The sequence below is a fragment of the Maylandia zebra genome, linkage group LG12 (assembly GCF_041146795.1).
Source record: "Maylandia zebra isolate NMK-2024a linkage group LG12, Mzebra_GT3a, whole genome shotgun sequence".
In the NCBI taxonomy this organism is placed as follows: domain Eukaryota; kingdom Metazoa; phylum Chordata; class Actinopteri; order Cichliformes; family Cichlidae; genus Maylandia; species Maylandia zebra.
Genome location: NC_135178.1, coordinates 23480912 through 23505741, shown reverse-complemented (window position 1 = coordinate 23505741; position 24830 = coordinate 23480912). Strand labels below are relative to the sequence as shown.

The window sequence follows — 24830 nt, the reverse complement described above, 5'->3', positions numbered from 1 at the left end:
TTTACAAGAGGGGAACGAGCACACTCGTTTCCTAAGGAAGCTGAGATCCTTCAATGTGTGCAGCAAAATGTTGGAGCTTTTCCTACAGTTTGTTGTGCTAAGCGCAGCTTACCTCACTGTGGTCTGCTGGAGGAGCAGCATCGGAGTTGGTGACACCAACAGACTGCATAAACTGATCAGGACGGCAGGCTCTGTGATTGGCTGCAAGTTGGACACTATTCTAGCTGTGGTGGAGAGGAGATCACTGCACAAACTGTGCGATGGGTCATGGGTAATCCTGACCACCTTCTGCATCACTTACTGGTAGAGATGGACCGATACTGACCTAAATTACTGGATCGGATATCGGAGAAAAATAAAAAATGTAATCCGATCTATTAAATATCACGAAAGCACCTCACAAAACTTGCCACACGCCGCCGTAACTCACCTCAGAACGTTAGCACGTCGGAGCAGTATGCATCACGTGATAGAGCGGCTGTGGCATGCGGGACCTGTGGTGGTCTGGATAGCATTTGGAGCTTCGCTAGCAACCCGGCATTTCATCTCCGACAAAGTTATCCCGAGAGAAGTAAAGCAAGTGTGTAAGTCCATCTCTGAATGTTTGTAAAGCATTCCTGCGTTAAGCTTAACAAGCGATATATGGAGCGACTGCTTCTTCTTGCTGCTACTTCAATCATGAAACTGCTTAATGATCAGCTGATCGGCTTTTCTGTCGGGAGTCCGTGTCTCTAGTTTGCTTTTGGCCCACTTCGCACCAGAAAGAGGAAACCAGTGGCTGAACAACAGCAGCACGTTTAAGCTTGATCAGCTGTTGTTAGAATTTATTTAATATTACTTTCTACTCCAGGATCTTTTTCTACGTAGCTGACGGCTGTAACTGTGCAGGGGCGGATCTAGCAAAGTTTAGCCAGGGGGGCCGATAGGGCGTTAACAGGGAAAAGGGGGCACAAAGACATACTTTTCTTTCTTATTCTCATTTAAAATGTCTAGCTTTTAATAAATAATTATCTGACACCCAAAGTTTTAATTTGATGCAAAATGAATAGAAGTCCATTACTGTATATAGTAACTATTAAGTATAATATATATACCCTAGTAAGCTATAGTACTTTTTCCTTTGTGAAGGTACCATCTGTGCAGTCTGCAATTTTGTTGAAGAAAGATGTTGAATCTATTTAATATTTCTTGAAAAATAATTGATTTCTGTGCATTTTTTTTCACACTGCATCAAATTAAGGTTGATTACGTCGATTAAGCATCATGAGGTGGAGTGTGAGGGGTGGTTCCCCATTTTTTATTTATTTATTTTTGTTGCTGGGAGTTGGAACCCTATTAGTTAGGTTGCTTAATATTTACGCTAAGTACTCTTTAAAATACCAGAATAGGGAGGATGGTGCAGGTTTACAGTTTTTTACAGACGCTAGGACACATTTCTCAATACTTAGGTCACGTTTGCAAAACTCCTCACACAGTGAGCACAACAGAAGTCTATGTGGGCTAAACTGAGGACCAGTTATCATTGTTTTGGCACAAAATGCATTCAATGACTACATCTCTCAAATTTCATGAATCATCTTCTCACTCAGACACAACAACTGCCAAAAATCTTTGTACGTACAGGACATTTTGCATGTGCTTACATACTGTTTTCAAAACTGTTAAACTTATGGCCAAAACAATAACACAATGCAAAACTTGAAAAGACAGCAAAATCCAACAGCAATATTTTATTGAAACATATGTTAAATCTAAAAATGCAGTTTAACCAGCCACAGCTTATTCTCATTGTAGATGAACATCTACACAGGTGTTACTCCTTCAATTTTTCAACTCCTTCAATTCTCGCATGCCAGAAGATTCTTTCCTAGGTGCATTGCCCTAGATGACATAAGATGTGATGTGGCCAAATGGAGAAGACCGAGTAGAATAGCATTACTATTGTATGTGTATCAGTGGATGGTGTGTATACAAATTCTTGTATTTTGGGATTACTTAGTGCAAAAAAATAAAAATACATAAACAAATATTAACGAATTCTGCATGATGTCGGATTCATTCCAGTAACATATATTGAAATTATAAACAGAGATGTGTCCTTGTTTTACACAAGAAAACACTGTGTAATGCTACATGTTGTTAGTGTTTTTTAGGTCATTGTTTTGTGGGTGACAAAGTGTGTTTGTCGGCTGTCAACCTTTGCTAGTGTTCTGGAAGAATGAGTTTATTTGAGACCTGAATGAAGTCTTTTGGTAGTTATAGTGCATTTTGAATGTGAAATGAACTGCTTTGCCAAGCTGACGGTCAGTTAGGAGGATTGTGTGAAGAGTTTTGCAAAAGTGACCTAAGTATTGGGAAATGTGTCCTAGCGTCTGTAAAAAACTGTAAGTTTATTAGATTGATCAGTATTGCTGAACTATGAAATATTTTTTTTTGCATACAGGTATAACAGAATAGCTTTAGTGTAGTTGTTGTTTTAAACTTGAGTATGAACTTATACAAAATGCAGCAAGATATTTAAAAAACAGTTTTGTTGATTAAAAAACACTATATCGGATTCATATCGGTATCGGCAGATATCCAAATTTATGATATCGGTATCGGACATAAAAAAGTGGTATCGTGCCATCTCTACTTACTGGACAACAGCAGAGCACCCCATCTAACAAACTCAGCTGGCACGAAGAAAATACATGAAATCTATTATACCACACGCTGTCATCCTAATAATACAGTATACCTTTCAGGCAGACTGCATCTGCTAGATAATTTATTATTATTTCAAATTTTAGCTTAAGCCTCTCAATATTCAGCTTAACACAATATCTGTACTCCTTCATTATGCAGACTGCAGAAATCTCTCATCTGAGGAAGGTTTCCATCTTTCATCACATTTTTGCTATATTCAGTGAAGGCTGTCACTTTTTTCTGTTCCCTTTTCAAAGAGGAGCAGAAAGCAAGATGCCTCTATATAACTTGTATTAAATAATATTTCACTGAAAAGAGAAATGACCAAAGGCTTTATGTTACCAAGAAAAAAAAGAGAGAAGTAAAAAGAGCTGCATGTTAACATCGGGCTTATCCATTTGCACTCATGAAATGCATAATACTGACTACACTGAATTTAAAAAACACTCTGATTACACTCCTTTTAAAAAAGAAAGACAGTATCAAAAACCAAAGTACTCTAATCCTCCTCCAGTTTGATGAATATCATTTAGGGCTGCCACGATTAGTCGACTAGTCACGATTACGTCGACTATCAAAATCGTCGACGACTGATTTAATAGTCGACGCGTCGTTTGAAGCTTTGTAAGATCACAAAAGACGCAGGAATAAGTGGCAGGATTTAAGAGTGTAATAACGGACTGAAACAGAAGATGGCAGCATTGCATGTACAAGGATGTCAGCTACCGTTAAACCCCGAAGAAGAAGAAGAAGAAGCAGCTGTGTCCCAGAATTCATAGCGCGGCCCAGCGCAGTTTCCAACAATGGCGGCAGCTGGTTAGTTTTAATGTTACTCTTATTATTCTTTCTGGGTCACAAAATAAACGTTTAACATATTTTCAGGCGAGAATGTAGCTGTGTAAACCTCAAATATCTGCTCAGTTTATCAGGACACCACATATTTTCAAAAGCGCTCCGACGTTTTCGGAGACATCTGTTACCCACTAGCTCGTTAGCGAGCCGGGGGCTAGGCTCACTAGCGCCGTGAGAACACCGGACTCCCCGCAAATCGTTTTCAAACCCACCGCCGTCTTTCGCTACTCAGGTTAAATATATATGAGTCACTTAGATAACTTAAAATGTTATTGTTTGGCTTTTTTTTTTTAGTATTTTATTTGTTCCTGAGTAAATCAGTTTGTCTGAGATTAAAGTTATAGTTTTTACACAGCTGAATAAACGTCAAGCAGACAACTGATTATCAGAAGTGTGAGATGCTCCAGAATATACTCCAGTGTCCTGTTATATTTTAGATAGCAAGGAGTTTATTAAACTTCACCGAAACAATCCGCAAATTTCATTAAAATTTAATAAACTATCATCTTGTCTTTATTTTTAGTTAGCACAGACCTTAAACACTTAAAGCTGTAAGCTAATGATAGTTATATAAGAGCAGATGCTGCTGGTGCAATAAGCTGTAGTTTTGCATCCAATGGATGATGATCTGATTAGTCGACTAATCGCAAAAATAATCGATGACTAGTCGACTATCAAAATAATCGTTTGTGGCAGCCCTAATATCATTTATTGTTAGACTGTTATATACTTGCAGAGCATACGCAGATTGGCATAATATGATCATTTTCTCCACATCGAGAGGTTTGTGAGAAAATATGACCGACATATTTGAGACCGGAAATGAACAGCAGTGCCCACTCAGAAAGACACGCTGCATTAACACTTCACAGCTGTTTCCACTGCAGCCAAAGAGAAGTCTGTTTGTATGTATACCTGGCACAGTGATGTGCTTGGCTTCAGCCCAGCGAGCGGCAGACTGAGAAGTGCAGCCTCCTGTATGTACGGCTGCCAGCCAGCTCATCAATAGTAAATACAGCGTGTGTGGTGTATGGGAATGTGGGCCATCTCTTTGTGGTGCTGCTTGGCGTAAGGCCACAGGTAAAAGTCGATGATAACCGAGTTCACACTGCAGGGTTGTCCATCTCTCTCCTGCACCAGCTTGTGGAGACGGTCTTTGATCAGCTCCACGCACCAAATGGAACAACCTCGGATCTCTACTTCTCTCCGGTCTCCTGAAGACAGAAGCTCACCTGAAAGCAATTATATCTCGTGATTTGAAATATTATCTTCAGTAAGAGAAACAAGTGCATAGACACACTACTGTCTCACCGTTCTTCAACGCCTGCATCAGCGTATCAGAGTATCGTAGAGCTCCTAAGTAGACAAGCGCCTGAGGAACCCTGTAGTCAGCAAACATGGTGAGCCAATCCATGTTAATGATGTCACCCTGTCCTCTGGCCGCCATGAGGCCCCAGTAATCTGCCACAAGAATCTGGGCTCGCTTGTAGAATGAAATCCTTTTACCCTTACGCAACCAAGAAAGTGACAAAATATCAACATCGTATTTGTCCTTAGGCCACAAATATTTATAATTTGGCAGGTGTTCTTACACAAATATAAAATTAAAGAAATAACGTCAAAGAGTATAATGCTCTCCTCTGACTGTGTAATAAACTGACAGCATCAGTGTTGCTGCACTGTATTTGACCAGGAGGTGGAACTCTCACATCACAATTTATTTTAAATTCTCCAAATGCATATATTTGATCACATATATTTCATATATGCATTTAATATGTATTATGCATTGTGCATAATCTATAAAGCAATATACAGGCTGTATCATTAGGCTGAAAACTCAAAGTATCTGCACAGTTATGTATTTATGCTCCGTACTAATAAAAAGATCAGTTTTCCAAATATTTGGGGAAATTACAGTTTTATGCTTGCTCACTGTGACCTATTCAACCATAAGTGATTGTATTAGTATCTAAAAACCTGTAAATAAGTTAATCATTCCAACCCTTTCCTCTTGTACCAACTTGACATTTCTGAAAAGCCAAACTAGTGCAGCAAATAGAGGGCGTCTCTTTTATTTTTTGCACATTCCCAATTAGAAGAGGTTCCTAATTTGTACAATGATCCTGCTAAACTCTCACCTCATATGTAGCCTCATCCCTGTACGAGGGGATCTTCTGCACAATGAGCTCCACCATCTTCTGGGCGTCGTTTCCGGCTTGGCTGATAAAACTGCGGAAGCTTCCACCATGTTCCAGCAGCACACGGCCGCCTTCTGTCAGCACCTTGTTAAAAAGATTCAGCAGGTGGCTTCTTTAAATGTAACAGGCAGAAAGCGCCACAATTTAAATTTGTGTTTATAAATGTAACAAAACTAACAGACTCAATAATTAATTGAACCATAAAATCACTTTTCTTGCTTAATATCAAAATAAAATTTGACATTTCATACAAAGAAAGGCAGAAAAATGTGCCCAATATGAATATATGTACCATGATGTTGAATAGAGGAATGTAAAACCTTGTTTATTTCTAAAAGAAAAAGTCACTGTTGCTTTAAAAAGCACTCCTTTCATTTTGTAAATGCTGAGACTGCCCTGACTGAAAAGACAGCTTTTAGATTTAAAGAAAGTAAAAAAGCAAAGTAAAATCAAAACTGAAGCATTACTGAAATCCATATATTGACCAATTGAATCATTATTTGAATATCGTATTAATATCAGAACCTGGTGACGCTCCCGCAGCATCGGCATGGGTGTTTCATTGTCTGACCGAAGGACACGTCCCAACTCCTCCACGTTCATCTGAGAGAAATACTTTGGATCAGTAATAGGTACACCTGTGGAGTGTGGAGAAGAGAAGGTGCTAGGTGGATTAATCTTAAAACAGGAGCTACCCTCGGTGTGCAATAATAAGAATATAACTTGACAGTGGCCATTGCTCACAATAGACTCAAAATACATAATTTGCTCTGATCTCACGCTGTCAACCCCCCACCCCGAGATTCACACTGGAGCCAAACTACCTGTGCTTTTCTGAGAAAATCTCTTGTAATTATAAAGGCCATGGCGACCACACACTGAGAGCTATTCCATATGAGACATAATTGATTCATATCCGGAGTCATTCATGCTAATTATAAATGATGCACAGGCACATGCAGAGCTACAAGCAATTTCCCAGCAGTTGTAGTTCAAATAAAGGGCACAAACACGATAATGGGTAATAACAAAACTGCACAGAATAGAGGGACAATCAAAATATACATTTTGTTCTCCAGAGACTAGGATTAAAACACCTAAAATTATGTATGAAGTAAAGGTAAGAGCATGGTTGTAACTTTGCTGCAAACAGTCACAGCGGCAAACAATTTATAAATCTGACATTTCCATCCTTCATGTTTATGCTCATCAAGGATTGTTACATTTCTGGCTTTCTATGTATAAAGCTGAAGAGTCTTTACCTTAAAATAGAAAGTGCTGTGAGTTGCCTACTGCTATTTTCTATAAGTCTGTATAATATAGTAACTAAGTGGATGTACAGGTATGTACTCTTACCTTCTTCCATGGCTCTGGTGATGGCAGCACACAGGGTCATGTAGCCTGTGTATGTGGTGCCTTTATAAGTCACCTCACATTGCTGGGTTTCTTCCTCTGGCCAAAAGGAAAAGTTCATGGTGTCTACTACAAATACCCAGTTCAATGCCTGCAGTGGTAAATTGCACAAATTATTAAGAAAGTATACAAAAAAAAAGGAAAGAAAAGTGAATATACTGTAACACACTGTCCAAAAGAGACAGGGTTTCTCAACTGAGGTTTTAAAATTTTGTATTAAATTAGTGTTTTAGTCAATATTTTAAAAACCTGTACCCATACAAAATACAATCAAAGACCACTGCAGCTACTGTCTTTTTGATTAATTCTGGATGTCAGTAGATACAATCATTTCATAAATCCTTCATTGTGTCCAGACAACAGTTGAAAACCTTAATACTTTATATTTATGGTAATATAAAACAGAGTAAAGCAACACATATTCACAATCTCACCACCTGATTAGCTGCAACTATTAAATAAACCCCCCTTAAAACCTTTTTTCTTTTCTTTTTTAAATTTCACAATAATAACCACTAAGTTATTATGGCTAGGTACAAGGACCGGACTTAAATGAAGTGAAAAAGCAGCCAATGCCCAAAGACAGCTTAAAAGGGAATGTCTCAAGAGCACTTCAAAAATTATAAGAAAATATGGCTCCCTGGAAGCAAAACATAAAGAAATGAGGGGTGACTCAAGACTTCGGCATAGCACTATAGTCAGGGCTGCACATAAGTGGTCCGCAGGTGCGCATTCGCCTTCAAAATAAAAAAAACGCGCACCAGATAAGAAGTTGCAACGCGCATTTGCGTACATAAGATTTTCTGGAGGAGGACAGACGTTTGTTTAGAACTCTTAAAAATGTCGAAGAAGCTCCTTTAAGCAATTACTTTGGTTTTCCTCCACCTCCAACGAAATGTCAGAAGGAGTCCGAACCGCAAAAGAAGCGCGTATTCTTGGAAAAGTGGTTGCAGGAGGTGAGCTGGCTTCAAACAAATGATGAACACACAGAGATGTGGTGCAGAATATGCCGTGAAAATCCCACTCTAGCGGAAAAAAACAGTGCCTTTTATATGGACGCAAACGCGCATTGCAACTTCTTATCTGGTGCGCGTCTTTTATTTTGACAGTGAATGCGCACCTGCGGACCACTTATGTGCACCCCTGACTATAGCAGATATAATGCTTGGTCTAACTTATATATAGGTATAACCAAGGGAAAAACTAGGGAACACACAGAGGTCGACATCTGGAGGGAAAACTGATGAACCGCCAAAGACAGAGACAGTAGATAGGGATATTCAGGACTGATAGAAAACCAGAAACTGGTGGAAAAAAAATGATGAAAATGATGGAAGAAAATCTTCTGAAAGGTTTTCAGAAGGACTGAAGAACTATTGCTTAAAACCATTTTAAAACATTGCAAGAAACTCTGGCTCCTTGGAAGCAAAACATAAAGAAATGAAGGATGGCTCAGCACTTTTGCACAATACTGTATACTATGAAGAATCTTTTCATAGCCTGGGTACTAGTACACTCCCCTGGTCAGATGTGGGTGCTGGGGCCAATGGATTTGCTTTCTTCCAGCCACTGGCTGTCAGCTCGTCACTGTGTTGGAGACCGTAAAGCATCTCCGCCACCTTCTGCACTCCTTCATCCTCGACAAACACATCCCGACTCTGCTCTGCTATGAACTGGCCAGACTCTCCTGGTAACAGAGGCTCCATGATGGAGACTGTAAGGAGCAGAAATTAAAACAAGCATGCATAGTATGAATGCACTCCTCTGTGGAAATAAGAAGAGTCCACGAATGTAAGTGTGGGGATAAACACAACTATCTTTAATATATGCAAAGACTAGAGCTGATGAAACATGTATGGATTGAGTAAGTCCTTTACAAACTAAAGATTCATTATTTGAAATAATAAAAATAATGACCAAAAAATGGATGCAGATTATAAAAAAAGAACAAAAATCGTCTAATAACATTCTCCACAATGAAGTGCTTTGGGCCAACATTTAAAAGAAACGTGGATTTATTTTGAAGGTTCAGGTATTCATCCTGTGTAAGCACTTCAAACATAAAAGCGACGCATGTCTGACCGACGTCACTCCTATTCCTTTTCCCTAAAAGAAGACAATTACACCCCTCCAGGAGTTCTCAAGTATCTGATGACTGTGGGTTAATGTTCGCAGTGACGCACAGCTCCGGTTGCCTGCTGAATGAACCCCATTTTCTACTCCTCTCCTCAGTGAACATGATTTGCCTCTCACTTATATGTTTCATTCATTTTTAAGGCTTAATTATTTGTTATGCAGGCCAATTTTACGCCATCGCGTTTATTTGAGAAACCTGTAGGTGCAAAGTGCAACTACCGGAGCACGCACGCGGTCTCTGGAGTTTCACGACCATTAAGGACATTTCTGAGCGTATACAGTCATCGTCATTAAATAATAAAAACTGTGTTCTAATATAAACGCAGTGGGCAGCAGTACTTTTTTTTATTCCTGTGCAAGCTATTGCTACTCACCGACGAAAGCACGACACCCGCGCTCTACTGTTCCCACTACCTGGTTTCCAGCTATTGACCAATCAGAGCCTCGCTTGTGGCCTTAGCTGGTTAGTGAACCAATCACAAGAAGCTAAGAGAGGAAACAACAAAGCAACGTCCGTTCCAACTGCCTGCTGGTGTAAAAATGTCTCAAATATGGTGGCATAAATCTCATGGTTTGAGGGGATTTGAGGTAAATGACTGTAATAACACCACATGAGGACGATCTGGTGAGCCAATAAGAATTAACTTCTCTATTTGTTTTTTAAGAAAAGGAAAGAAAAAAATATAAATCAATAGATTTATTTCTGCTGGCTGAGTATGATCAACACAAAATTATTAAGTAAAAATTTTAATAACAAAACAATCTGAGTAATTATTCAGTCAAACTTTCATACATTTACTCCGAGAGTCTATTGTGAGTGTATTTTGCTTTTCTTGAACTCACCGGAAAATATTTGAATTTATTTTCTTTTTATTTATTTATTTTTAGGGGGGGGGGGGGGACTCATATTAAAGAAAGTGAAATAAATTCCACTCTCTTTCAGTTCTAAGGTTTTACACGTCTGAATATAAAATGTGGTTCTTGCTGGGTGTTAAAATGAGGTAAATACAGCCTCAGATGAACAACAACACATGCCATATTACATCGTGGTGTTATCTAACGGAAACTAACCCAAAATGTAGTCAGTGTGTGAAAAACTAAGCACACTCTTACTGCTTCTGTATGAAAAATGAAGTTGTGGCCAGGTGATGGTGAGCAAATGTGTTTATCATCAGCAGGTGCGAGCACCTCTACAAAAGCACAAGTTATAGTAGTGTATTTGTCTGGAGCATTCTGGTGTGCGTTAACAAATTGCCAAAGAAGACAGACATCAGCAATGATCTTAGAGAAGCAACTGATGCTTCTCTAAGATCAGTCTGACAAGGGTTAAAAGGTCATTTCCAAACATTATAGTTACCCATATTCCCAGGAATACAAGTTCCTGTGAAATGCTCAGATGCTCAAAAAACCCCAAGAGATACATCTCAGACATTACATCTCAGAGTATGTGAGTATGCACTCACATACTCACTCTTCAATCACATGCCTGCAGTATTGTTGGGTCTTTATCATACAATATAAAGTGCCTTTAAGCAACTGTTGTTGTTTGGCAGTATATTAATAAAACAGCATTTAACTAAAAACACTTAGAAACTGATATAGACCAGAAATGTGAATTAATAAAAACAGAAGTTCAAGATTTAGTAAAAAGTGGCATCATCTTTATTCATCTTGTAATTTGAAAATGGGGAGTCTACAGCATGGGCACATGGAGAGCAGGAAACTGCAGGGACAATGAGGTTCAATATCCTTTCCCCCCCCCCTTCTCCTTCCAACGTTCTAATAAAATGCCAACAAATTTCTAGCTACATTTTTCCCCATTTGTGAGGAAAAAAAAAAAATCAAAAAAAATCAAAGATTTCAGCTGTTTCATCAGACAACTGCTATATTCACACAAATCCCAACATAAACATCCCAAAAATCCAGTCTGAAAGGGTTAAGTCCCCCACAGCTCTCGAAAATAAAATAAAAAGAATAAGCTTACGTTCTGCATGTTGCACAGAGTGGTAATGTAGTACAACTGGGTGCGAAGGAATCAATATAGACTACAGAAAGCACACCAAACCCACACACGCTGACATGTGCTTACATGTACGCACAAAAGATAGATTTCCACCAAGTCACAAACACACACGCGTCATTAAAAAACAAAACAAAAACAAAAAGCCATCCAAAAAATAAAGGTTATGTTTATTTCTGTGAAAAGTCTGAAGGATAATTTGTTATCTGTGTTAGAAAAAAGCAAGTGTGTATCTGATAAACTAATGGATTACACTCTTAAAAATGCAGAACATCTACATTTTCTCTTATGCACAGGAATGTTGGACATTTATTTCATTAAAAAATACAAAAATAAGATTAAGAAAAAACCAAAAGACACCCACAATCCAGAATAGTCTGAAGGTGATGTGCTGGGAAGGGCAGAAAGGTTGAGGAAGGAGGGGCAATCTCATTCTTCTTCACTTTGAGCCTCCTTGGTCTACAGCAAATGACCAGAGTACTGCTTCACACTGAAATAAAAAGAGTGAGAAAATAAACAACACACACAAAGGGGGGGGGGGGGAGGACGTTGCACATTGCAAGCCAATGGAATTGTAAATATGAGTGGGAGCATGAATGTGGAGTGGAAAGAGACAGCAAATAGGAGAGGCAGAGGAAAGAGAGGATGAAGATGTGACTGAAGTGCCTGAAAGAGAATGAGGAAGACGAGGAAAATAGCAGGGTGTGGTTAGCCCTTGTGTCTAAGCAGGTGCAGCAGACTGAAAGGGAGGAAGGAGAGAAAGGAAGAGGGAGGAAGGGTTAGTTAGCATGGCAACACTACCCTACTCAAGAGAAAGGGCGGCAGGTCTACAGCTGTATTAGCATTCGGGCAGTAGCATCAACAAGGAAGTAGTGTGTATTATACGTGCCTACTGGTTGCCAAGGGAGACAGAAGAGGAGGAGCCTGTGCTATTTGGCAGACTGTGATTTGTTGTCGGTTGCTCTAACTAAAAACAACAAAATCACTAGTCTTCCACACAGCAGCAGCCAGGGGAAGAATCAATCCACTCCCTGCTTCACAGTGAAACGGCTCTGATGGCAAACGGACTGTTTTCTTTTTTCTGCTTTTTTTTTTTTCATAATAATTTAACAATCATATTTCACGGGACAGATGTGACAGTCAACAAAATATGCCTATCACATCAACCCTTAAAACAAAAACAAAACAAAAATAAACATGTTACGTGATATGTACAACAGCTGTTAAAGCTTGTCTGTTCCGTCACAGCCATTTCATGTAAGAGGAAGGTTTGTACTAGTTGCACGTTGCATGGGAAGAAAGGAAGGGGGTTAGTGAAGAAAAGACAGCAGGCAACAGAATTTCAGAAACCCAACGAAAAGTGGACTAACAGAATGTAATTTCAATATAACATATTTACAACCTCAACCAAACCTTTCCCCTATTAATGTGAGGTTCAATGAATTGAGGGAAAGTTAATCTTTCACACATGAGCAGCTCTTCTCAGCATAAGTAAACAAGAATGCACTTTCTGAGAGGGTTGCATTATACTTTTAATGATGCAACCCTCACTCATGAGAGGTCAGTTGACCACTGAACAGTTTGACTGAGGTTTTCTAAAAGTTCAAAACTAACATTACAAGTTACTGAGCCTTATAAACACAACTTGAAGATATAACTACCACCAGCATGCTAGACCAAGAATTTCTAAACCGAAAACAGGATAAAAGTCACTGGAATATACCGAGCCCATGTCAGGACTTGCCTGTTCTGTAGGAGGTATTGGGCATTCTGGATCTGATCCTGGGTGCCAGAAATGGTAATGATTCGGTCCTCAGAACCTTCCAGAGGTTCATCAATCTTGATGGAGGCCCCAGACTCATGGCGGATCTGTTTGATCCGCTGGCCTCCCTTACCAATGATAGAGCCAGCCAACTGTACCGAGTAAAAAAAAAAAAAAAGAAAAGAAAAAAAAAGAGGGGTGGTGAACAGGGGGCGGGCAAAATGTTAAATTATTTTAGGTTCTGTGACTAAAGGTGCGTGTAGGTTGACAAATCCAAATTGGAGACACAAAACACAGAAAAGCTTTACTCAGGAAAAAAAAAAAAAAAAAATCAATGAAAATACATCTTGAAATTATTTTAGGTAGTGGTTAGTTCTTTAATAAAACCAATAAATGGACCTTAAATGACTTGTCTACTGTGGATATTCTGTTGGCAAATTTTAGCTGCTGCACACCTAACAGCAACTCTCACACACACAAAAAATTAAATGCCACTTAAATGTCATAATGATAATGACAGAGTGCAGATAACATGCTTGGATTGCAATGTACAGTTCCAATCTTTATAATATGGGGCACAGTAGACAAATAAAACAGATCTTCCTTAGGTGTAAGTTTACAGTTCTATATTGTCATTCACTCACATCTTTAGGGATCGTCACTTGTGTGGTAATGACAGGGCCACCCATGTCGTTATAGGAGCCACGACCACCTGATGGCAAGAAGAAGAGGAAAGGTAAGAAAAGGGGGAAGAAAAAAGAAAGAAAGAAAAAAGCAATCTTTTCTAATCACGTTGACTGATGAAGTGTAGAGGCTCACCTGACTGGTAGCTATCCCACGAGGAACTGTTATCTGAGCAGAAGAGGAAACAAAAAGAACACTCAGTGATCACCACCAAGACAGGCCAACAGTTGTTCAAATGACCCCCCTTGATACTAAACTTAAACCCATAAGTGGGTACATATGGCAAAGAAATCAAGAAATGTGTTAAATCATATTTAAATCTCTACCTAATCCTTAACATTTGCTGGAAACATGTTTAAAATCAAATGTCATTGCAAACAAATTTCTTTAAAATTCACAATACAGATTTAAATTAATATCCCAAATTCATTAGCTGCAATATCCTTTTAGCCCATTTATATTTGTAACATATGAGAAAATTATTGTCACCACACTAAATTATTAAGAATTCTCCAACCTGTACTGTTGATTAAGACGTTAACAGCATTGTAACCACATCCTCGTCACGCAATACAGGATGTTTAGCACTTACCATATCCTCCGCCACTCTGTAAGAAACACACAGAAACACAGACCGGTTACATACAGCACAATGAAGTCCTTTCATCTTTACATCCCACAGATCGTACGCAAAAATGCACGGATGCTGAAGCTGCAGCATCCATGGAGTAGACTAAACTAAAAGCCACCCAGTATTTCATCCATAATACAGACTCCTCCTCCTTCTCTCCCTCCATCCCCCCTCCCCATCTCTCCTTGCATCTCCATCAGCCCCCATTTTCAGCTGCTATTCAGCTGCTGCTGTCACCAGGGCAACAAGCAATTCAAATAGCTGTTGCTGAGCAACGGCAGGCAGTATCCTGCCAGCTCTCAGAGAGGGAGAGGGAGAATGAGGGAGAGAGACCTTCCAGTCTGTCAACAAAGCATTATTAGTGCTTAGCAACCAACCACGGCCACCCCCTACCTCCCTACCCTTCCAACATCCTCCCTCACTTTACAGGAAAAACAGGCTGGCCGTGAAAAGTACACAGTAAGAGGGTAATTATAGCTGATTATTATGGGGTGTCTCCGGCTGTGGTGATTACGGTCATTTGGTGGGATGGTTTACACCATGCAAAAGCTAGCTTGGATCCATGGCTCATTTGAGTGTATGCACATTCATTTGCACGAGTGACGACGTAATGTCAACTAGAATTACCACCTTGTTATTTTATCCTTCCGCCAACCAATCAAATTTCAATTTACATCCTGCCCAGCCCTGCCCTTCTGTATGTAAAGTTATCACTTAACCATTTAATACTCTTTGGCATTTATGATCAGTTCCATGGTTACACACTTACACAATATATAATGAACTGTTTCAAACTATTTTTGATCTTTGGCCGCCAAAATGAAACCAGTTCATACTCTAGTTCAAACAAACTTGTGCCAAATTTTAAGAAATTCGCCTCAGACAGACGTACAGAAAGAAAACCTAGAAAAAAATCCCTCTGGTTATGGCAGTTGATCACATGCTGACTTGATAAACCATTATTGTCATGACAGGATAATGGGACAATCACAGCATATTGTGTGGCGACAGGACCAACAAGTATGCTAGGTTGTGGACGCTGGCACCCAATGAGATGCTAGTACCAGAGCCGCATGCATTTAGCAAAGGGTCACTAACCATGCTATCGCTGTAGCGATCCGGTCTGCCTCTTCTGTCACTGGTGATGGAAGGGAGGGGTGGGCAGAAACACAGAGAGAGGGAGATGTGGGTTGGGGTGGAAAGAAATAGAAAAAGCTTAGAAAAATGCTTGACAACATTCCAAAGAAAATTTCTGGTCCAGGTCAAACTGCACACACACGCTGAGCAAGATTACAGTATAAACACATTTCCTCTCAGCCATCTTCCCACACAGTAACAGGAACAGCTCTGACAGTGTTATGGTGAGAGGAGTGACAGGTGGTGGTGATGATGATCAGAGCCAAGGGCTGCTGAATTTCCCCCCCCTACACGACTGAGCTAAAATAAAGAAGACTGAAGAAACACATTTGGATGTACTTTGTACTTTTTCTTTTCTTAAGAACATACATGCACAGATGTTAATGTTGTGATAAAAGTCTCATCATAACTTAATATCATGTAGTGCTTTTGCTACACTCTTTCCCCACGTTTTGTTAATAATAAAAAAGTCTTAGAGATATCATCAACAAGGCTACTGTCAGGGTATCATAATAGCTTTGTTCTTGTTTTGTCATCGCAGAGCTTGCATTTTAGAATTTTTAATAGCCCCGCCCATAGTTTGACACCCAACATAATTTGCTTGAATTGGTTTACTTCAGGTTGGATTTAAGAGTCCAAAATGAAGCAAAATTATACATCTCTATATATTAAAAATATTTTTAAATCAAAAGCTGGCATTGAAAGCATACCTCTTAGCAGGGGCTGTAAGTGACAAGCATCACATCAGCACATGACCCTCACACACCACCACAAAATAACTATCTAATGAGTAGCACAATGAATGTGTTACCATCACAAGAAAGAGCTTGTCATACAGTGTTGCTCTACTGTCCTACAAAGCACTCCAAATAGATGGGCTGAACATGTGAATGAAGGTTAGGGTACTAAAAAAAACAAACTGTAGTATTTAGTAGTTAGCAATACAAAAGAAGAGTAAATCTTTTAGTTTCTCAAAAATGAGCAGAAAAATGTGTAGAGCAGAGGAAACATGTGGGGATACCTTAACAATTAATTTTCATAAACTCCAGACAAATTGTCCATTTCATTTGTGAATGTAAATTTAGGCTTTCAGCAGCAGCGAATCACTCCAAACACAGACCGATGGGCAAAATCCCACTGGCGTTAACATGAAGTGAATTACAGAACATCTACTTATAATGTTACAAATGCAGGTAATACAAACCAACTGAAAATCAGAATGTCAAAGTATCCCTGTTGAGATTAGTTAGGAGGTTTAGTCAAAGGTTTAGGGGCAGAAACTTACTTTGACCTCTCATCTGAGCCGCGGTACGAGTCATAGTAACGATCATCTCTGTGGGCAAGATGGAGATGGGGGTCGGCAAAAACAAATAAACGCACAAAAAAAAAAAAAAAAAAAAAGGATACAAACACACCCAGACAATGATGAGCACATACACTTAATGAAATGATAGCCACTCAATAACATACAGAATACTGGACTTAGTTCGTCTTACACAAGACAACTGAACCAAGTTGACCCTAAACAGAACGCATCTGAATGGAAAGAAGGCACCTGAAGAGATTAAGCTCTGTATATGGACATGTAGGAAAATGAGCAAGTGCTCTTGAATATAGAGTTGCTGTTTTTTTAACCTATCAAACTCAAGAAGCGCTAAACAGGAGTGAAAGGACTCAACTTCGAACTCAAATTTTATATAGAGATTGAAAATGTGACGTCATTCAGGGGTAAAACCGCAAAGGATTCTGGGAACTCGTGGCAAGAGGTACTAGCGCACGCAGGCTTTCAATTGAAATTACATTACACAGCGATAAAAAGAAACACAAAAATGTCAAGAAGCTGTTGTATTATTAACTGCAATAGCCGGTCACATGACAGCCACGGGAAGCCGACGGGTAAAGAGATCGGTTTTTTTTTTTTAATCGGATTACGTCGTTGAAGAGAAATTGTTTGAGCCATGTTTCCGAAGTAACAAAGAGGCGACAGATGGCCTGGATTGCAGCCATTCAAAGACCAAATATAACGTCCCAGAACACTCCAGCTCACATGTTAGTCTGCCCCAAGAATTTCCACAAAGGTCAGTGTTTTGTAGTAGTTAATACGTCATTTTCATAACATAATTGGTGATATAGGTTACAAGCAAGTCTGGCGCTGAACAGAAACTGTCGCACTATGCTCCTTTGTTTATTGTATCACTAATTGCCCAGGACGATTACAGCATACAATATTATTGTCACTGCTACATTTCTGTAATGCGAATCAGAAATTATTTCCACTACTATTTAATTATTGTTGAGCTTAAAGTCCTATTAATAAACGGTTAACGAATGTGTATTTATGAAGACGATTTGTGAGACTGGTAAACTTATGATACGTACGATGGTCTTTCGTTCTACACGGTGCATTTCAAGGTCCTGTACCCATCCGTCAGTAAACTGTACCTGGGCTTGTTGCAGTGACCTGAAGTTACTAAACTTCATGAGTGTATGCACTCACTCCAAGAACCGTGTAATTATAAATATGAGCGTGGTGAAAGTTGGGCAGCACACTAATATATTTTGTCCACTCTGTGTGCTCGTAAGGGTCTGACCCTTTCACTCCTTTGATTTTTTCCTCATATCTTTTCTTTGACTTTTCATCAAGTCTGTCTTTGTACGGACCGGCATTGTTCTCCTTCGTTTTGTACATAACTTTTTTGGGGGACAAAGAAAGAAGGTATCGGAACCGGAGAATGAACGTTTTGCGATGCTGCAAATGCTTGCGTTTGATGCATTGCTTTGCCACGAGTATCCAGCATGCAATGCGCGAAAGTCACATGGTCAGTCAATCTCTATAGTCATTAAGCTCTATAGTATTAAGCAAATCAGTGAATGCTTACAAGATGGGCAATGTATTCTTATTATAACAAACTCACTTAAGTGGGAATGCCTTGGGACAAGACTGATTTGTGCACAAGAAAAAGCAAAGCAGGGGAGCAAACTGCATGTTATCTGTGCTCATCTCTTACCCTCTGTGTGGGTGTCCCATTGGCATGTTGCGTCCACGGCTACTCCCTCTACCAACCCTACTCGGATGTGGTGGGGGAGGACCTCGGCGGGGGCTCATTTCATCGTAATCTCGACGTGACGGAGGCATGGGTCCCCTTCCCCCTCTACTTGAAGGCATTCGGTCAAAGCTGCGCTCTCCATGGCTGGACCGGCTACCGCGCATTGGGAAACCTCCCATTGGTCTGCGTCCACCCCCTCTCTCCTCAAACATCATGGTAAAACCACCGTATTCATACGTCTCGTCGTAGAAGTTGGGGTCATAGGGCTGTGTACGGCCCTTTATGGGAGCCTGAAACAGGGAAACAGAACATTCAGGCCTGCCCAGAGCGTCAATTTAATTTACAAGAAAATAGAGGGATCATGCGCAACAATATTATTATTTATGTATTATTTATTATTATATGGTTTAAGTTCTGTGAAATTATCATGGATTTCATATTGAATTAAAACTCCCAACCAAACCTAAGGCAAAAAAAAAAAAAAAAAAAAAAAATTCCCATAGATCAGCAATTTTCAATATATAAATAGCTGCAAAGATAAATACATAAATGAACTACTCCAGAATAGATAACCTTACTTCAGATATGAGCTCCAGCATAGTCTTGATACACTCCACCACTCTCTCCGTTTTACCACCAACCAGAACTACACGGTCTGTCGACTGGGGACAACACTCCTGAAACAGCTTGATGCTGGTCTTTGTGTTCTGGAGACAAATACAGACACACACATGAATGGACAAAGAAAACAGATGCTCATTTAACAAAATCCCAAGGCTGTCCATTTATTAGGGAAAGACAGATGAACAAAAGATGGCATTTAAATCAAGTCTAAGAATAATATAAAATTTACAAACATAACAAAAACAAATCTCCATTTTTTTGAAGATACCTCACGCAGCTCCTTGATCTTGGCTCCCTTCACTCCAATGATAGAACCGGCCAGGCTTTGGTGGATCAGCAGACGGAGCTCACAGTCAAAATCCATCCCATTGTACTGCTGGTACTGCACGGGACATTTAACATATTCAAACCATAATACAAATTTTATACATCGTTACCTCATACACCTGATTGCCAATGGGAACACATGAGCATATTCAACCTGAAATGTAGCTTAAGACTCTTAGAGGGAAAATTCTAATATTTATTCTTTAAAAAACAAAACAAAAAAACCAATTAATGGTAGATAGAGGCACATAGAAACAGTGTTATACATAGTCACATCAGACTGCCGACACATGCAATCAGAAAGCCTTTAAACCAGTGAAGTTTGACCTTAAAAACCACATACTGGCAAACACGCTCACACCTACAACAAGCATATGAAATTTTCAAAGCAACCCACATTTGCAACAACTAGTTTTGCAATAACTTAAAATCAGAGGGGGAAAAATAAATAATTAAATAAAACGGGGGTATAAAAGTGCTCACCTCTTCCAATGTTGGAATAATCTTCAGCAGGATTTCTCCAACAGTTTCAATGTCTGCACTGATGCTCAGGATGCTTCAGAATTCATCCATGCGTAACAATTAGAGGGTGGGGTTGGGGTGCCGGCAAGGCATCCCAGGAGGAAGGGAACAACATTTTAGATTATAGAATTCATACCATCCCCCTTTTTGCCATAGAAAAAACTGTCAAACACCAAATAATGATTCAATGAGACTAACACAGCTAAATTAAATATTTGCGTCCAGTTTTTTTTTGGTTTTCTAAACTTTACATGTTAGGTCAAGGTTGTTTTTTTTAACCTCTGTAACTGGCAAAAAGCTGGCACCCAAACAATGCAATGAAAAGGAAAGTCTTTGTCCAGAGAAGGAAAGCAAAGAGACAAAATTAAAAGGACCCAAAGAAAAGTGACTGCATTTGGTGACCACTGAAGAGGGGAGACAAGGGAGGTTTGAGGAGGAACTGGCAGGAATGAGCACCAATGGTGCCAAAGAGAACTCTAAAATCTTAAAGCAGAGTTTGGTGGATGCAAACCACAAACATTTTGACCACAAAGACCCCAAAATGCGCAAAACAGTACGTTTAAAATCGCAGAGGAAAATCAAATAAATAACCCCATCGCTTTTTTTTTTTTTTTTTTTTTTAAATTACACGCAACTTTTTTTTTCTTTTTTTTTAAATAAATAAATAGTTTGGACAGTCAATTTGTAGTTAAAATGTTGGTGTCCACACCCACCTAGTGACAGTACAATAAACACTAGTTACTGAGGAGGAAAACTTAAGCACAGTTTTTACATGGGAGCAGAATGTTGGCAGTTGAAGAGTAAAAGAGCAGATTACACCATGGTAAATGAAGTCTGCCACCACTCGAGTTTGCTTTGTTTGCTTTTTAAGGGGATGGAGGAAGCAATAAATATAAAACCAAAGAATGCAAAAATGAGCAGGACAGAGATATCCTGTATTTTCAATGGCTTCAGCAGTCAACCAAGTTCAGATAAAGCAGAAGACAGGAAAGGAAAAAAAAAAAAAAAAAAAAAACCACAACACTTGAATCTCAGCTTGCCTTTTGCATTTCAGAATGGATGGACTACTGTAGTTTATCAATATAAAAGAAGGGCTTCATAAGGAAGGAATGAGATGATGAAGCAAGTGAGGACATGAAACTAACAAAAATTAAAAATAACACCAGTATATCCACTCTGAAAGGGGGAGGGAAGTGAAAACACGAAAGATAAAGAGGATAGATGATCAACTTAAAAACAAACAAACAAACAAACAAAAGAGGAACCACAAAAACACACGGACATATTGCACAGATTATAGCAAAGATTTAAAAAGATAGTGGCAGAAAAACCCTGACAACACCAGCCTAAGTTTAAATGCTGACGTGACTTTAAAAATGGCATATAAAAGGTTGTTCACATGGCTTTTACTGGATCAACAGGCAGATTTGGACATGAAGGTATTTAGGCATTTTGACTCAGGCTAATATATTGTATGAACAGGTAGTTTAAAAATACAGTGACTGGACAGAGGCAGGATGACTATTCATCTCTTCTTGTTTATTTGACCTGTAGTCAGGCAGTGAGAGGGAGGAGCTTAGGGACATACCGCTCAGGCCCACTGCTGTCTGGGACTGACACACTGGCTTTGTACTGGGCGTGGCATGGGCAGGGGCCAGGGCCATTCGAGCACAGATGTCAATCAAGTAAGGCGCCCATTTAAGGACAGGGCACGATTATGGGCAGGGCCAACCAGGGTGTCAGGTGGGCGGGCGCAGGAGGGGCCATCCAGAACATGGGCAACAGAGGAGGAAGTGGGCAAAAAAGTAAACAGTAAAATAATAAACAAGGGGAGAGGGAAGAGGGAAGAGGAATACATTTTTAATATACAGGCTCTACACTGTTCAAATGTTACTTTAATTTGATTCTCTCAGAGATTGGTTTGTCAAAGAGAGAAAAGGAGGAAAAGTGACATTGGAAAATGGGTAATGGCATATCATTATCATGAAGAGTTCAATGTTGGGGAATAAACCAGAGACAGTGAGAAAAGAGGGGGACAACAAATTGCTGAGGGCTAGAGAAAGTCAATGAAACTCAATGAATTAACAACTGGCCTGTTTGTCTAAACACAAAAAAGAAGGGAAAAAAAAAAAGTTAGCTTGAGCAGCAGGTGACCTTACAAACTCAGCACTGTGCTCATAAATTTAAATTAACAGGAGCACCAGTGTTTCCACATCAGCAGTGTGACAATAAATTATCATTGTGAAGAAACAAATGGACATGAAATTGGGCCTTTGTGCCTAGGGATAGTTTAGCTTAGATGATTACATAATGTTTATGTGAGAAGAAAAACAAAACAAAAAACAAAGATAAACACAACCCCAACTGGTTTGTCAGAGGACCTAATGAACAGGAGGCTTAGAAACTTTGCCTTGTTTACATGTAAGAAAATACAAAAGCTAAATATTTAAATATATTTGAATAGCTATTACTGTAAAAAAAAAAAAAAATTTTAAACAAAAACTGCTGTCCCATAAGAGAGGCTAGTCAGGTTTTAGAGGCCAGTGGAAAGAGAGAAGGAGAGAGATAGAAAAACTATAGAATAAAAAATTAAAATCCTAAACAAAATTAAAATTCAGGCTGCATAGAATAGATGTACTCACGTCTGTACGCAGGGCTTTGATGTTTTTGCCACCCTTCCCAATTACAGCTCCTGCATTCTAAAAACACAAAGAACAGATAAGAAGAGTAAATATTAATTATGGTGCTGCAATTAAAAGACATTACAATTAAATGTGAGGAGAAGTACTTTATGAATATAATGAAGCCTGGAAATTAATTATTCAAAAGGCATAAATGTAATGAGGTGAACAGAAAGAAAACCATGAAAAATACATTTAAAAAACAAAAACAAAAAACAAAATGGTCTGAGTAGGAGACATTGTCAGTCTTACTGAAGGGCTACCCACAAGAATGAGACAAAAATATAAATAATCACATAAGGATTCAACATGAAATGTGAAATGAAAGAGAAGCTGATTTACTTTGCTCTGCAGGAGGATGCGAAGCTCAACCATCTCATCCGAGTTCCTGGAGCGCTTGAATGATTTCTGCTCATCTGCATCCTCAGCGGGGCGCTTACCTGGCAAAAGGAGATAAAAACACAGCATGACAACACTGCGCCAGCGTGCACGTGCACACGCTTCAACAAGATAAATTAACTATTCAGTCGAAAGAGAAAAGTGATTTCAAACTGTTCTCCCATTATAAGCTAAACATATACAAATCTCCCTCTGCACATCTAAGAAAGAAAAGACTTCTTTTAATACACAAACACAATTTTAAACATAGACCAGTGAATATTTAGATCCCTTACTGTAACATAAAAAAGCAATTACTTTAATCTCCAAATACACAGATTTGCCAACCGTGTCCAAAATCTGATGTATTTAAACAACATGCAAAACTTTAAAATAAGGTTTTTACCGTTAGTCTCTGTGTTGCTGAATGAAGCCTCTTCTTGCTGATCAATATCTGTCTCCATCGTCTTCTAACAGAAGAATAGAAGAGCCAAACACCTCGATCAGGGATAGAGATGGTAGCAATTGGGAGGGAGAAGCAGAAAACTGGCCCCTGTGAGCTGAGGTTTTTTGTTATCATTGTAAGAGCAAGAAAAAAAATGAAGAAATTAGACAAATCATCTGAGTAAAGTAGATCGCAGGACTGACATGGAAGAAACTGGCCGATCCCAGAGACTCACCGATATTTATTAGGAGAACAAGGGCGTGTTGAGAGGCGGAACTACCGGAGCAAGAACCAAACAACTCCTGCGACCTGAAAGAGAGGGAGAGGCTAATTTAAAATACTGAAATGATGGCATATAAATAGAGAGCGCGAGAAGACAGTTCGGTAAACACCAATGATGGGTTTAAATTCTTATATTTTATCTGAAGTGACCGATAATCAACTAAGACCACTGTTATCAGAATGAACACCGTTGCTAAATGTTATCAGCTGTAATGTGATCACGCACGGGGTTTGTCTGGCTGAAGAGAGGAGAAACCGCGACAGCTTTATAATCAGGAGTTAAATAGTTAACACTAACATATAATGGCAGACCAAAAAATAACTTATTGCTAAAAACAACAAGGCGAGGGTTGTTTTTTTAATATAAGTAATATATACTATATTAACCAATAGCAGCCAAAAGATAGTGAACTGGTGACCAAATCGAAAGTAAGCTGGTCCGGTTAAAGCTAACATAGGGACCGTTGCCTAAGGTGCGGTTAGCCGTCGGCGGAGCTAGCCAGCCCGCAGTGAAACGCTTCGAGTTCTTGCGCTCACATTGGAATTTAAAACTTCCCTACTACCCTGCACCACTTAGCGCTTCAAATGCGAACAGTAACGCGACACGGATCTAACGTGAACGAGTTGCTAAAATATAACCAATCGATCAATACAAAGAGTACACTAAGTCGCGCACGCTAGCAGCTAGCTACTTTCGCCATGTTGCCTTAATTTCGGTTCAGCACAAACGCAGCCAAGCAGAGCGGGTTGCACCAAACAAGCAACACAGTGAGCAAACAAACATTAAAGGCGTAGTTCTCATTATAGTAGCCGTGCAGTTCAACAACAAAAAGCACAAATATATATCTTCAAAACACAAACCTGCAGCAAACACCTCGCTAGTTGCCTCTTCCTTCTCCACCGAACCTGGAAATAAAATGATAAGACGACTCACCGTGTGCTGATTGGCTGAACGGAGAGCGACTCAAGCAGGCGATAAATCCGATTGGCTACAACGAAC

The 24830-nt window shown here is 39.4% G+C and overlaps 2 protein-coding genes across 4 annotated transcripts; both read right to left on the bottom strand.

Moving 5' to 3' along the window:
- Positions 1 to 1781: 1781 nt before the first annotated feature.
- qng1 (Q-nucleotide N-glycosylase 1) lies at positions 1782 to 9767 on the bottom strand. The gene is made up of 7 exons (XM_076890919.1): positions 9665 to 9767; positions 8678 to 8868; positions 7098 to 7248; positions 6267 to 6379; positions 5682 to 5825; positions 4852 to 5047; positions 1782 to 4772 (listed from the first exon to the last, which is right to left on the bottom strand). Exons 2-7 carry the CDS (start codon positions 8858 to 8860, stop codon positions 4543 to 4545), a joined length of 1017 nt encoding a protein of 338 aa, XP_076747034.1. The 5' UTR covers positions 8861 to 8868; positions 9665 to 9767; the 3' UTR covers positions 1782 to 4542.
- A 1162-nt stretch (positions 9768 to 10929) lies between these two features.
- On the bottom strand, positions 10930 to 24818 carry hnrnpk (heterogeneous nuclear ribonucleoprotein K). Of its 3 annotated transcripts, none has more exons than XM_004547281.3 (17): positions 24692 to 24818; positions 23784 to 23857; positions 23510 to 23573; positions 23068 to 23165; positions 22687 to 22743; positions 21633 to 21676; positions 20006 to 20078; positions 19464 to 19577; positions 19150 to 19278; positions 18533 to 18861; positions 16810 to 16857; positions 15486 to 15525; positions 14349 to 14364; positions 13892 to 13924; positions 13717 to 13784; positions 13055 to 13224; positions 10930 to 11800 (listed from the first exon to the last, which is right to left on the bottom strand). In XM_004547281.3, exons 3-17 carry the CDS (start codon positions 23565 to 23567, stop codon positions 11770 to 11772), a joined length of 1308 nt encoding a protein of 435 aa, XP_004547338.2. In that variant the 5' UTR covers positions 23568 to 23573; positions 23784 to 23857; positions 24692 to 24818; the 3' UTR covers positions 10930 to 11769. The 3 variants fall into 3 exon arrangements, with proteins under 3 accessions (XP_004547338.2, XP_004547339.1, XP_012773517.1); XM_004547282.3 differs by having other exon boundaries at positions 23510 to 23663; positions 24692 to 24817; XM_012918063.2 differs by lacking the exon at positions 16810 to 16857 and having other exon boundaries at positions 23510 to 23663.
- Positions 24819 to 24830: the final 12 nt, after the last annotated feature.

What these genes read in the sequence shown, in the direction of transcription:
- qng1 (XM_076890919.1), bottom strand. Translation starts at nt 8,860, where the DNA reads ATGGAGCCTCTGTTACCAGGAGAGTCTGGCCAGTTCATAGCAGAGCAG. An exon ending in CACCAGAGCCATGGAAGAAG is followed by an intron (nt 6,380 to 7,097) that starts GTAAGAGTACAT and finishes CACACTCCACAG; the next exon opens with GTGTACCTATTACTGATCCA. An exon ending in GGGATGAGGCTACATATGAG is followed by an intron (nt 5,048 to 5,681) that starts GTGAGAGTTTAG and finishes TGGTTGCGTAAG; the next exon opens with GGTAAAAGGATTTCATTCTA.
- hnrnpk (XM_004547281.3), bottom strand. Translation starts at nt 23,567, where the DNA reads ATGGAGACAGATATTGATCAGCAAGAAGAGGCTTCATTCAGCAACACA. An exon ending in GACAGCAGTGGGCCTGAGCG is followed by an intron (nt 20,079 to 21,632) that starts GTATGTCCCTAA and finishes TGAATTCTGAAG; the next exon opens with CATCCTGAGCATCAGTGCAG. An exon ending in AAGTGACGATCCCTAAAGAT is followed by an intron (nt 13,225 to 13,716) that starts GTGAGTGAATGA and finishes TACTCGGTACAG; the next exon opens with TTGGCTGGCTCTATCATTGG.